Below are 14270 nucleotides of genomic sequence, written 5' to 3'. Positions count from 1 at the left end.
TGTAGAAACAGAAGCAAGATGATCACTATATAATATAAATCCATCATGATAAATGTTTTGATTTGTTATGTGAAACAATAAGAAGTTTGTAATCTAACACATTTATAGCATTATTCAAAAATAAACAAAACTTGCTAGTACCTGATCCATTTTTTCCCCTCAGCATCAGTGAATACCCTTCATTTCCTGGATACAGGTTGACCACGAGGCAAGACAGAGTCTCCTGCATTACAAGTTTCTCCAGCAAGTTCACATTACGCCTTAACTTCTGTTTAGAAAGAAAATATAGCAACTTATACATTTCCGTAAACAGAAATAAAAGTGGAGGATCAAAATAATGAAATGTATCCCACAAAACACTTTTTTTTTTCTTTCATGATTCAGATAGAGTATGCAATTTTAAACAATCTTCCCATTTAATTATATTACCTAATTAGATAATAGAAGTAAATTGGACTGTTTAAAACTGTATTCTCTATCTGAACCATGAAAGAAAAATGTTGTGTTTCATGTCCCTTTAAGCAAGCATTAAACCCAAAATGACAATTTTATATACACCAGAGCCCTGCCAGCTATAGTTTAAATCCATTGCAAGTGTTTTTTATATAGACAGACATATAGCAAAATGAAAGAAAGAAAAAAGAAGAAAATAATAGTAAGCAACTTCACAACTGTTCGTTGGGGACAAAAAAAAAACACTTTCAAAAGGTGCTTTCATCAGTTACCTTTCCTGTAATTTAATACTGAAAACTGTGTTTTTTCTACTATCACAGAGAGGGAGGAGTGCCCCTCCGATATTTTAATGTTATGTTTGTGCTAAATAAAATTAACGTATCAGACTTGTTCCTCTCTGCCAATAGCACTATTCCTAATCTGACAGAGAGCAATACAAATGTAAGAATGCAATAGCAATTTTTAGTACAAACATTTTCCAAGTTAAATTACAGCAACAGGAAAGAAATTATGTATTTTGTTTTATTTTATCGTCCATAGTTACGATAGTTTTATGTTACCATCCTTAATGACATTTAAGGGCCATTATAGTGTTAAATTAGCTGCTCTAACAAATTAGAGCATGCCATTGTAACACTAGCGACGCTACAATGCTCTGTGTTTAAATCCCACAAAAGGGATTAATCACAGTTAGAAATCTACCTCAGGACCAGGTGAACTGAGGATCCAATCCCAGATGTGCAACTAGCGCTGCTGCATTAGCGTGTTCATCAGCGGAAGAGTAAACATGGCACCATATTATATATTCTGTGATTTTTTTCTTACCTCATGCACAGTAAAACTAGGAATCATTTACAAGTTTAAGAGGCGATAGAAATGCCACAAAAACATAATTTATCACCTTTGGGGGCAATTCAAATATGAACAAAATCAAAAGTCCACCATTTTATAGAAAATTTTACTTGAAATGAGGAAAATTACATGTCTAAATTATACCTCAGCGCTTACTATATACTAGTCAGGGGCGAAAAAGTTTTATATGCTCATCCATGTGTATGTATGTATGTATGTATGTATGTATGTATGTATATATATATATATATATATATATATATATATATGTGTGTAGGATATACAATATATATATATATATATATATACACATATATATATATATATATACACATACATATATATATATATATATATATATATATATATATATATATATATATATATATATATACACTGTATAGATAGATAGATAGATAGATACATACATACATACATACATACATACAAGTGTATGGTCACAGGTTGGTCAAATGTTCTTTTAAGAGGACCAGTAAACACCTTGAGATTTTTTTTTTAATATAAAATCTTTAGTTATGCATAACGAAACAACTTTGCAATATATTTGATTTCATTATTTTGCCCCCTTTTCATGTAATTTAGCTCTAAAAATGGAGCAATTTCTAATTTTCTGAACATGAACTACACCCTTGCTTACTTGTCAAGGCTAACTCTGCTACATAAATGTCATTAATTGGCTTTATCAGATAACAGCAAAACAATACATTTTATACTATGACAGTGGCTAGCCTTCTTGTCTGTGGACTAAAGCCCAGATGGCTTCCTCCAAACAAGGAAAATGCTGATTGAAGTTTGGCTATTGAAAAATAATTGCAGTAAAAAGGATGTTTAATTGCTTAGACTTGGCTGAAATGTTATTCTATAGCAACACAACAGATAGGTCTTGTAATTACAAGGTGTTTACTGTCCCTTCAACAGATGCGATGGTGTAGTTTCAAATCTGCCCTGTCTTGCATTTATTTTATTACCATATTTCTTTACAAAATATATTCTACAAAACTTAATTATTAGATATTGATATGGGGTAACATCAAATTCTTGTGGAATTCTATAATAGTAAGACAAATGCTGTATCAAACTATTGCTCATCTCTAGAACATAATTCATTGAATTTTGTTTTTTAAATATTTCATTTTTAAATATTGTAAAAAACAAACAAACAAGTAATATAATTAGGCCTTTAGTAGTAAGGACTGACAGCATTTCTCATGTACAGAAGTCTCAGACACAGGAACTACCTACGTAATCCTGGATGTAATCCTACCCTCATCTCATGGGGCAGCTGGTAAATGATTTGCTTTACTAAGCCAACTAGACTCAGGAGAGGAACTAGAAAGAAGCTTACAGAAACAGATCTGCAATTATAAAAAGAAAGGTTCATTATTATTTTTTTCTGCAAAATTATTGCTGCTGTTTTCAGATGATACCTAAGAACCATATACAGTATTACCTCAATTTCAACTTAACATCTGATGTCATAGACTACACATATCCATTTATCAAGCTTTTGATCCTTAGTTTGCGGTTTGAAAGCTTGCATGAGCAACCTGCACACCAAGAAGCAGTACTGCTTCCTAACCTCTCTACCCTCTGAAAAGCGGTTGAGTTAAAGGGACATTGTAGAGAAAAAATTGATATGCTGTGGAACTAGCATTACTGACTGGTCAACGGTTGTTTGCACTTTAATGCTTTGTGTTTAACTCTTCTTGCAAAGGGAACCAGCAGCATTAACCCCACACAAATAAATTAGAGCAAGTTTGCTCCTCAGTCCTTATTTCTTTGGTGATTGAGAGTATCCAAACACAGAGTATCTAATAGTTGAGCCCCCACCCACTTATTGGGAAGATACCCCCACTCATTCCCGGTCATTGACAGATGATGTCATCATCCTGAGTTGGAGATCTGAAAAAGGGGAATGCAGCTCCCGTGTTTACACTTCATTGATGACCAGACGCCACATCTGGATGAATTGCATGCAACTAAAATGGAAGGTAAACAGGATCCCTCACTGAGAACATTGTCCGTCAGCTTGTTAATAAATGGGTCCAATGATACCTCCTCCCACAAAGTCAATTCTTCACCTTTACCAACATGATTATACAGTATTTGACATGTTTGTTAACACTTCATCTTAAAGGGACAGTCTACACCAGAATTTTTATTGTTTTAAAAGATAGATAATCCCTTTATTACCCATTCCCCAGTTTTGCATAACCAACACAGTTATAATAATATACTTTTAACCTCTGTGATTATCTTGTATCTAAGCCTCTGCAAACTGCCCCTTTTTTCAGTTCTTTTGACAAATTTGCAGTTTAGCCAATCAGTGCCTGCTCCCAGATTACTTTACGTGCACGAGCACAGTGTTATCTATATGAAATATGTGAACTAACACCCTCTAGTGGTGAAAAACTGTTAAAATGCAATCTGAAAGAGGTGGGCTTCAAGGTCTAAGAAATTAGCATATGAACCTCCTAGGTTAAGCTTTCAACTAAGAATACCAAGAGAACAAAGCAAAATTGGTGATAAAAGTAAATTGGAAAATTGTTTAAAATTACATGCTCTATCTGAATCATGAAAGTTTATTTTGGCCTAGACTGTCCCTTTAATTCAATTAATTTATAAGATTATTGATATAATTATAATTTATGTTCACTCATTCCCTTTTATTACAATTTCACACACATTGGGCCACATTCCAATCCATCATTGCTTTGCCTTGTAAACACTGTATAGCAATCTATTAAAAGCCTGCCAGTTGAACTTTTTAAAACTCTCTTTTAAAACAATATAAAATCTAGTCAAATCACACACAAAAAATACTAGATGCAAAACACTTTTCATAAACATTCAAAGAAGCAAAAAATACATTGTGCCAAATCAAGGCTATATTATTAATTGAAGGCTAAACTAATAATGACTGATATATTTTTTTAAATGCAGTTTCGTTGACTTAACCAATAATAAAAATTCATAACATGTATAATCAATGTCACATAATTTTGAATAAATGTGAAATGCTAGGATTGAACATTGGAACAAATAAAGAGGGGACTTTCATTCATGAAGTATAAAATACTTAAAGGGACACTCAATCAAATTTAAACTTTCATTATTCAGATAGAGCATGCCATTTTAAACTACTTTCCAATTTACTTCCATTAACTAAATGTGCACAGTATTTTTATATTTAAACTTTTTGAGTCACCAGCTCCTACTGAGCATGTGCAAGAATAAGTGTGTATGCATTTGTGAATGGCTGATGGCTTTCACATGGTACATGTATGCATTTGTGATTGGCTGATGGCTGTAACATGGTACAGTGGGAGTGGAAAAAGACATAACTTTTAAAATTGTCAGAAAAAAAATCTACTACTCATTTGAAGTTCAGACTAAGTGCTATTGCATTGTCTTGTTATCTTGCATTTGTTGATAATGCAAATCTACTGTGTTGACTGGTCCTTTAATGCAGAAAGCTCCTTTATTTGTTTCAAGCATTCGCCATACTCACCAGCTCAGGCAGCCTACGACAGAACGCTGTTTTGCTAAGGTGACGTTTTTACCTCTTAGTAAATAGTGTGCTGGAAATCCGGCGCCAAGCCAGATTTCACACACTGCTATTGGCTAAGAGGTGAAAACATTACCCTTCAAGCTCTTTTTCTGCAAAGACATCTCAAATCACAACATGTTCTGCCTTGGGGCTGAGCTATCACTCTTGGCAGCAGAACTGACAGAGGAAATATGTAACAAAGATGACCAGGGAGCTGCTAGAACATCTACAAACTCAACCTGCGAACCCCTTAATCTCTCAAAATATCTGTGAAGTTTGTTGTTCAAACATGAAGCCATCAGGCCTATCTCTAGTAGATTCATCATTCTACAATTTAAAAGAAAACTTCCCGATGTAAAGACCATACCCCTGGATAAAGGGATTGATGACTCAGAAAAACTGTTTTCCAATTATACACACCTGAGTTATGAATTGCAGAAATTGTACAAAGAAATGAAGGGTTTGCACCCTATAGGGGGTGCTAAATGTTAAAAACAATATGTTTTTCGATACTCCAAAAACAAAACAAAAATGATGAGATATAGTCACCAGTATATATCACAGTCCTTAGTGAATAAGCAGGGTGTATATGAGGTGGTAAGATGTAGAATCCACAAAAGAAATCCACAAATGAGGAGGCAGCACTCAATCTTCACCGTAATATGGTCACATTCTGTGAAGGCACTCCAATGTGCCAGTAGATGCAGGCTGGTTTTCACAGCAGACCAGCTAGCTGTACAAGGCAGGATCAGGAATCCCAGGAGGAGCAGCGTCCCAAGTTAGTGTAGAATAAAGCACTCAGCAATGAGAATGTATAATTAAAAATATGTTTTAATACAAAGTAAAAACAATATTAAAAACAACAACTCGTTTCATCAGGCATGTATTCTGATCCAAAATCAGCCCTTAAATAAGGCTACGCTACCTATACCCTATAGCGTAGCCTTATTTAAGGGCTGATTTTGGATCAGAATACATGCCTGATGAAACGGTGTGAACCGTGAAACGCGTTGCATGATATGTTTGTGCACAATATAGCATACGTTGTTGTTTTTAATATTGTTTTTACTTTGTATTAAAACATATTTTAACTATACATTCTCATTGCTGAGTGCTTTATTCTACGCTACCTTGGGACGCTGCTCCTCCTGGGATTCCTGATCCTGCCTTGTACAGCTAGCTAGTCTGCTGTGAAAACCAGCCTGCATCTATTGGCACATTGGAGTGCCTTCACAGAATGTGAGTACCCTGCACTTGTTTGTACTCCCCCCCCAGCTGTTGATTGATTCACACATACGGAGCCCCTCTCCTTGTTTTGTTTCCAGAAATTGTACAAAGATTGTTCTCTGCCCAAGACAGAATATGAGAAACTTCCTTCATTGCTACAGAACTTTGTGTTCTTGGTGGTTGATATACACCACTGCTGTGACATTGCATGTTTGAAAAAGCAGATAAGTCTCCTTGAGGAGAGGCCAGCTCTGAAGGGCCCTGAAAAATTCTAGGATAAGTTCTAGGATATTTAACACTAACCTCGGCATCTGAGGAGACCAAACTACATGTGCTTTCCTGGACCCCCCTACTGCACTCCAACCCGAGAGATGGATTGGTTATCTTTTCACTAGGATAGATAATTCCTTGTTGTGGGATCCAAAAAGGATCCTTTAAGAAAGTCGAGTTTAGTCCTTGCATCACTGTTGTAGCATGCATATTTGAAGAGGTCTTATGTGAAACTGGGCAAATAGAATGTTATCTGATGCAGCAATCATCAGACCTAATACTTCCATGCATAAGGCTACAGTAGGATTGGAGAAAGACTGAAGTCTCACACGTCTGCAACTTTGATCTGTCAAGGAAAGTCTCATGGTTATCAAGTCTATAATGACTCCTAGAAAGTAGACTCTGGTATGCGAAGATAAAGAACTCTTTGGAATTTTGATTCTCCAACCATGTTTTTGAAGAAACAAATAAAATCCTGTTGGTATGAGATACTGCTAAAAGTAAAGATGGAACCTGTACCATGATATCTTCCAGGTATAGAGCCACCGAAATACCCTGAACTTTTATGACAGATAAGAGTTCCCAGTGCTTTTGTAAAAATTCTGGAAGCAGTAGCAAGACCAAATGGGACAGCAACAAACTAAAAATGTTTGTCCTGATAGGCAAATCTTAGGAACAGGTGATGGTCTTTGTGGAAAGGACTATGAAGGTTACCATCCTTCAAGTCTATCATGGACATATATTGCCCTTGTTGAACAAAGGGTAGAATAGCCCATATGGTTTCCATTTTGAATGTAGGAAACACGAGGAACTTGCTTAGAGTTTTCAAGTCCAGAATAGGCCTTAACTTTCCCTCTTTTTTGGAAACTATGATAAGGTTGGAGTAAAAAGCCTGGCCTTGTTCTGATATTGGAACTGGAACTATTACTCCCATTAATTCTACAAAATGACAAAAAGGCTTGTGCCTTCACAGGGTCCTTTGGGACATGGCAGAGAAGAAACCTTCATCTGGGAGACCTGGCTCTAAAGCCCATTCTGTACTCTTGAGAAGCTATGTTTAGCACCCAATGATCTTGTACAGATTGTGACCAGGGCTTCTGAAAAAGGCATAATCTGCCCCCTACCAAGATAGAGTCTGGATCAGGGGCCACACCTTCATGCAGACTTGGTAGAGGAAGAAGGCTTTTTTTTGACTAATTAGCATTGTTTCAACTGGGGTTAGATTTCCTGGAAGAATTCTGTTTTTTTGAAGAGGAGGATGACCTTTGGTTCCTTGATTTACGAAAGGAACAAAAGTGATTAATAGCCTTGTTCTTTACCTTATACTTTCTGTCGTAGGGGAGAAAGGCTACTTTAACTCCAGTAGAGATTATAACATTAGAACATCTAGACCAGGCCTAAATAAAAACTTTAATTGAAAAGGTAGAGATAATCAATTTTGAAACCATGTCAGCTAACCATGATTTGAGCAACAAAGCTCTTCTGGTCAAAACTGATAACTCCATAATTTTGGCATTGATTCTAATAAGAGAATAGCATCACAGACAAAAGCATTTGCTGACCTAAGAAGTTTCAATGTTGAAACTCTTCATCAAAAGAATCACCTGAAATCTGATCAGATAAATGATCACACCAAGAGTAGAAGCCTCTGTCACAAAAGCAATCCTGATAGCTGGTTTAAACAAATAAAGGAAGGATAGTTTCCCAAAGGGAAAACAAGAAGAGCAGACACTGCCCCCTTCCATGCATATGAAAAGACAGATAACAAACAGGAGCCAGCAATAGTCTGTAAACACAAGTATACATCTAACACTGTGGTGCTTGGTTAGGAGTCTAAAAATCATCACAAAATAATCAAAACTATACATTGTTACAAAAACATTGGCTATATAAATGGATCATCTACAAAACATTTATTCAAAGAAACATCTAGTGTACAATGTCTCTTTAACCCCTTGAGTGCTAATGACGGCTCTGAGCCTTCACATAGTTTCCTATTCTGGTGCTAATGACGGCTCAGAGCCGTCAATAGCACTCTCCCACCTTGAGAGAGATCTGCGGGCTCCCACCCGCTCCTACCCAGGCCTGCATAGTGACAGGCATCGCCGGGGCTTCATGTTATGCGCAGTGACGTCATGCGCAATAGCGTGATGACGTCACCGTGCAGCTTTATTTATACTTAACAATGTTAAGTATGGGAGCAGGGGGCATTCTGCTTAGAAGCCTGTATCTCAGGCATCTAAGCAGCTACAGACCCCCAAGACCCACCATTGGAAAGGTAATCGCCTTTCCAACAGTGTAAATCTTGGGGATCTGGAAAAAAATAAATTAAAAAAACACTTAAAAAAAATCTTAGCAGCCAGGTGGAAAAGTGCTTAGCACTCAAAGGGTTAAAGGGACACTCAAGTCAAAATGAACTTTTATGATTCAGAAAGAGCATTCAGTTTTGAGACTTTGCAATTTACGTCCATTCTCAAATTTTTATATACACACTTTCTGGAGCACAAGATCGTACTGTGCATGCATACAAGTTCACGGGATATACATATACTAGTCTGTGATTGGCTGATGTCTGTCAAATGGTACAGGGAGCCGAAAAATGGGAGAAAAAAATAAATTTCTCTAAAAAAAAAAAAAATCTACTGGTTTATTTGAAATTCAGAGTAGGTGTTAAATCTTTGTATTTTTATTATGTACTTGTTAATTATGGAATTCTACTGCATTGGGTAGTCCTATAAAGTGATGGTATATCTTAGCGTTTCAAAAACTCTATATTTTTCCAAAATAACAGCCGCACAGAAATGATAAGTTTAGCACACCTTTTTAAAAAGAGATGATTAAAGTCCTATTTATTTTTAGTGATGGCAAATCTTAGTGTTTTTGAAACGCTAGGATTTACCATCACTTTAAATAAGTGGTCAGAGGATCTACCTTCTAAAGGATCTACATTAAAATTAATGGGGACAGTTCCAGTATGCCCCATTATCATTATTATTATAGATAAGAAAACTACAGACAGCAATTACCACAAATAAAATACCCCAAACAAATATAATTAATCAGGGACCTAAGGCAGCAAAGTCTGAGAATAAATGGTGGAAACAATAGAGGATAAGTAAGAAAAGCCCCTTTTTAGAGAATACACACAAATTATAACAATAATAGTTTAAAGTAATCTAAATAATCAGGCTCTGGAAAACCTTACCCCTCCTGACTGACAACAGAGTACCGACAAACCAGAGCAGCAACAGATCAGGAGCGATATCCGAGAAAGGTAGGCTTCTAGCGTAGCGGGGAAAACCTAACTAGCACGCTGACAGAGAATATGCATTGCCTAAAGAAACAATGAAAAGTATGTAGCGAGCTAACCCAATATGGGCCCGCAGGTCAGAATTTACAACTGCGTAGGAGAAGCCGGTGCATGCTCTCGATAGCATAAGCTATACTATATAGTAAAACAAAATACCTGAGTGACAGGGAGCGTGCTAAGAAAAGTAGGAGCGTGCACACTTTACACTGAAGTAAAAATAAAAATAACTGTAAAAAAAAAATATGTGTATTCAATAAAGAGAACCTTACTGCACCCTCATAGTCTCCAACAACACACAGACAATAAAACAAATACAATCTAGTATGAATGTGGTAATGTCTGCTATAAGTCCCTTGGACTTAATGTAACATGACAAATGCACCTGCTAATAGCCTGTGGGCTATATGAGTGCCTGCTAATGTAATCAGACTTACGTGACAAGCACCCACTTCACTGTGCTTCCAACTGCAGAAATAACTTATTCCAGTAGATAGCACATCCAGCGCAGAGGATATAAGTGAGGAGTATATTGATGACCCAATAGGAGGAGGGTAAGGGACTGGTCCCCACAACACCTGTGGCAAGCTAGTAATGAACTCCTCATGGGAGTAATTGTCCAATACCCCAATCTCACCTCAGTCTCTCAGTAGCAGCTCTCTGAGGGAGGGGAAATGGGCATAAAATTAGTCTGAGGATCCCTCTTAACGAAGAATTTGGAGCGCCTCAATTCTGCACCTTCCTCCTGTGGAAGCAAAGCTAAGACCACAAGTGAGGTGAAAGAGAGTACCAGCTCTTAGACGTTTTGGAAATCTTTTCCTCCTCCTAGTGGCCGGGAATTTAATCCCAGGAGTAATGGATTGTGGACTCTAACCACCTTATGAAGGAAAATGTAATTATATATTGCAACCTACAGGATTCAGAGACACAGCACTGCTACAATGTGCATAGTTATTGCTTAATCAGTACAGGAGCTCATTTATAATCATCCATAATTGGTTGCAGCAGACAAGATAAGATCAATTAAATCAAGATTCTTTTGAAAGGGTATGCCCATTGAGTGTAAAACAATGTCAATTTTGCTAAAAAGGTTCCAGTTGTTAAACACTTATTTTATAAGCAGATCATTTTTAATGACTTGTTGATGGTTTGTACTATGGGGAAGATTTATAATTTTCCAGACAGACAATGCAGACACAGAACTCGAGGATCGTACCAGGTAGCATTTACTTCTCATTTTTATCATTGCATGAGCAGATACTTGTGCAACGCCACCCCCCTGTTCTCATACAACCAAATCACATGAAAGTAGGGCTTGTCGATCAGCCCAGTCAGATCAGTCTCACGTGATTTTTATCTGCCAACTCTAAGGTGGTAAAGAGGTTAAGAAGCTGCATGCTCTCAAGAGGGAACTACACAGCAAGAGCCATTCCCAGTTTCATAAATCTCCAACTATATATAAAAATACTGTCACTTTACATTTGAGCTACCAGTAAATAACTGAATATGAACAGAAAAAATACAAGTTTTACTATATTGTGTTCTATTGTGAAAAACAAACATAATGACAGCCTTCCCAAGGTTTCTCCTAAAAATATGCCTTATACAGAATGCTTTCATTAGCTACGGACACAAAGGGTAACTAAAAAGTTGAAACTTTACTCAGTTTAACCAGCATCCGAATTTATGAACTAGTCTTGTTGTAAGAAATAAAACAGCGGAAGATGATAAACATAGCATAAAAGGCCACCCATAGGTATTTGGAGCCATGAGGTCATAAAATGTCTGTATGTACGATTAAACTGTTCCATAGTAATTTGTGCCTAAATTCAATAGCAGTACCTGGAAACAACTAGAATACAGACTTTAATATTAAATAAATAAATACAGGAAAGCAGCAGGGGTAAACGTTTCCAGCCACAGCATAATGTATGAGTACAGTTTGGAGGTTAACTTAGAAATTGTAGAGAGATGAAATCATATTTGGTGGCAGAGACATATTATATAGTAAATGCAGAACAGTGTCTTTTCCACTTCATTGGCTGGTTATGTAATCCTTATAGTGTTACACTCCATAGCAGTTGGTTTGATCCAGAAATATTATATTTCCCCTTTCAGTACAAAACAAAAAGTATATATTTATATAAAAAAAAAATTTTTGTCTTAGATATCATGTAGGCTAATTTTCCGGTTTGGACAGGAAAAAACAATGATAGTTTACCAGTATACATTTATACTTTTTTTTTTTACATTAACTATACAAACAAAAGTTTATTTTTTTCCTTTTTACCTTAATTTCTGGCTCTTTTTCACATTCTTCTATATACAAGTCATACAACTTGTGAAACACAGATTTCCTAAAACAGAAAAGGAACATGAGGTAAATAAATGAACTGTTGTCAGTTTCTCAGCAATAAATTAGGTAAATCAAAATGGCACCACTTATATTTCTAGGGAACTAGCCATTCTTAGGTATTTATTGGTCTTTAGTATATTTAGCAGCTAAATGTGTTGTGTATCTAATTAAACTTGTGAACTTGCTCAGTAAAGATTACTGAGAAAATTATACATTTTAAAGCACTCAAATGTTCCCATATGTTTGTTTTGCATGGTTGTGTTAAAATATTACTTATTTCAGCTGGTTAAAAGCATAATTTATTCTTACCTGATAAATTCCTTTCTTTCTTGCAGGTGATAGTCCACGAAAATCTTTACTTGCGGGAGTTCATCTCCTGGCCACCAGGAGGAGGCAAAGACACCCCACAACAAAGCTTTAAAGGGACGTGATACCCAAATGTTGAAACACTTGAAAGTGATGCAGCGTAGCTGTAAAAAGATGACTAGAAAATATCACCTAAACATCTCTATGTTAAAAAGAAAGATATTTTACCTCAAAATGTCCTAAGTATTCACACCCCATTGTAAAGGGCTTTAAGCAGCAAATCAGTATGCCTGTCCTGGGACTTGCAAGGGAGCGTGCCTCATGTTTTTTCCCTATACAGCTTAAGGAAGTTTACTATGAATTCTCATGAGAGCACAGTAAAAAAAGAGTTCATGACCTCAGCACTGCTGATGCTGATTGGCTGCTGTTCATTTATTCTTTATTTTTTTGTACCTGCAGCTGGGCAGTAACTAAAAGAAAACTTTTTACAGAACCCTTACTCTGGTGAGCTGAGGAAATTGTGAGGTAAAATATCTTTACCTTTACATTGAAATGTTCAGGTAATATTTTCCTGTCAGATTTTTACAGTTATGCTGCATCACTTTCAAGTGATTTAGAATATAAGTATTATGTCCCTTCAAGTATCCCTCCTACTTTCCTCTCTCTCCCAGTAGTACATATATCAAGAAAGGAAGAAGTAGTAAGAAAGAAAGTAGGGTAAAGAGGTGCAAACAAGAACTGCCGTCAACTAGTAAAAAAATGGGCGGGTTCATAGAGTATCACCACCAAGAAAGAAAGAAATTTATCAGGTAAGAATAATAATATTTCCAAGGTGGTGATAGTCCATGGAAATCCTTACTGGGAACTAATACCCAAGCTTTGAAGTCCACAAAGGAAAGTGGGTGGGAAAGAAGGAAAGGTAGGCTTCTATTTACCCAGAACCACCGTCTGAAGGATCTTCCTTCCAAAAGCTGGTAAACACCTCAAAGTGGAAAGCATGCAAAACAGCACTAAGCTACAATCTTGCAATTGAGCTCCACTGTTACCTCAATCTTGAGAACCAAAGAAATAGACACAGAAAAGTTCAATGAACTGTAATACATACATGCAGCGACTGTTCCACCTCCAAGAATCCTATGAGAATCAAAATGATCAAAATTAACACCCTGCCTACTTTCAGATCTATCATAATCTTTGAATAGAAGAATATGGGATAGGACTCATAGAAAGAACCACACTTTCCTGGATAATTTTCTCTTAGAACACACTTTAGGTAGGAAAATAGACAAAGTTCGCAAACTGCATTGTGTTGGTGAAAACACCAGGTACTGGAGAACGCGGGAGAGAGTCGAAGGTTTGCAAACTCTCCTAGCTAAATAAAATTGCTAACAAATATTCTCAGACAGAGCCTGAATAACCAATGCATGCATAGGATCCAAAGGAAGACACCGTAAGCCTTTTAGAGCCGGATTCAAACTCAATGGAGAAGAGATTGGTTCAATAACAGGTCTGATACAAACCACAGCCTGAATAAACACCTGGATAACAGGAAGGGGAGCAAACTGCCTGCATGAACCAAAAATGCTGAATGCAACCCAATAGAGGGCTGACCAAGATACCCTGTCAGGCTTCCTTGAGCAAAGTACTAGGGAAGATACACTTTCCAAACCATCTAAACATTCATCCCCAAGCAGATGCACCATATCTGCAAATCACCTCCCACGGCCAAGCAGGAGCAATTAGATTGCAACGATTTGATCTTGTTTGAAACAAGCAAATACCCCAAGATACTGCTGGCATGTCTATCAATTTCAACTGAGGATCACTCTATTTCAAATAAAAGATGGAAGATTGTGGATAAGGCAGGTAGAGTCTGATTACTCCCATAATCTGCTTCCCAGAAACCTCTGAGATCGCCAGATCACTGT

At 36.6% G+C, this 14270-nt stretch overlaps 1 protein-coding gene across 4 annotated transcripts in view; it reads right to left on the bottom strand.

Annotated features, from left to right (window-relative positions):
• The window catches only part of SUPT20H (SPT20 homolog, SAGA complex component), a 234912-nt gene that overhangs the window by 176867 nt on the left and 43775 nt on the right, over positions 1-14270 (bottom strand). For all 4 annotated transcript variants that reach the window (XM_053708432.1, XM_053708429.1, XM_053708431.1 and 1 more), the window contains exons 5-6: positions 11971-12037; positions 142-268 (exon numbers count right to left, since the gene is read on the bottom strand). In XM_053708432.1, the coding sequence (XP_053564407.1) occupies positions 142-268; positions 11971-12037 (194 nt within the window). The remainder of the gene's footprint in view (positions 1-141; positions 269-11970; positions 12038-14270) is intronic.

Source organism: Bombina bombina, chromosome 3, assembly GCF_027579735.1.
Source record: "Bombina bombina isolate aBomBom1 chromosome 3, aBomBom1.pri, whole genome shotgun sequence".
In the NCBI taxonomy this organism is placed as follows: domain Eukaryota; kingdom Metazoa; phylum Chordata; class Amphibia; order Anura; family Bombinatoridae; genus Bombina; species Bombina bombina.
This window is presented reverse-complemented; position numbering and strand designations above follow the sequence as displayed.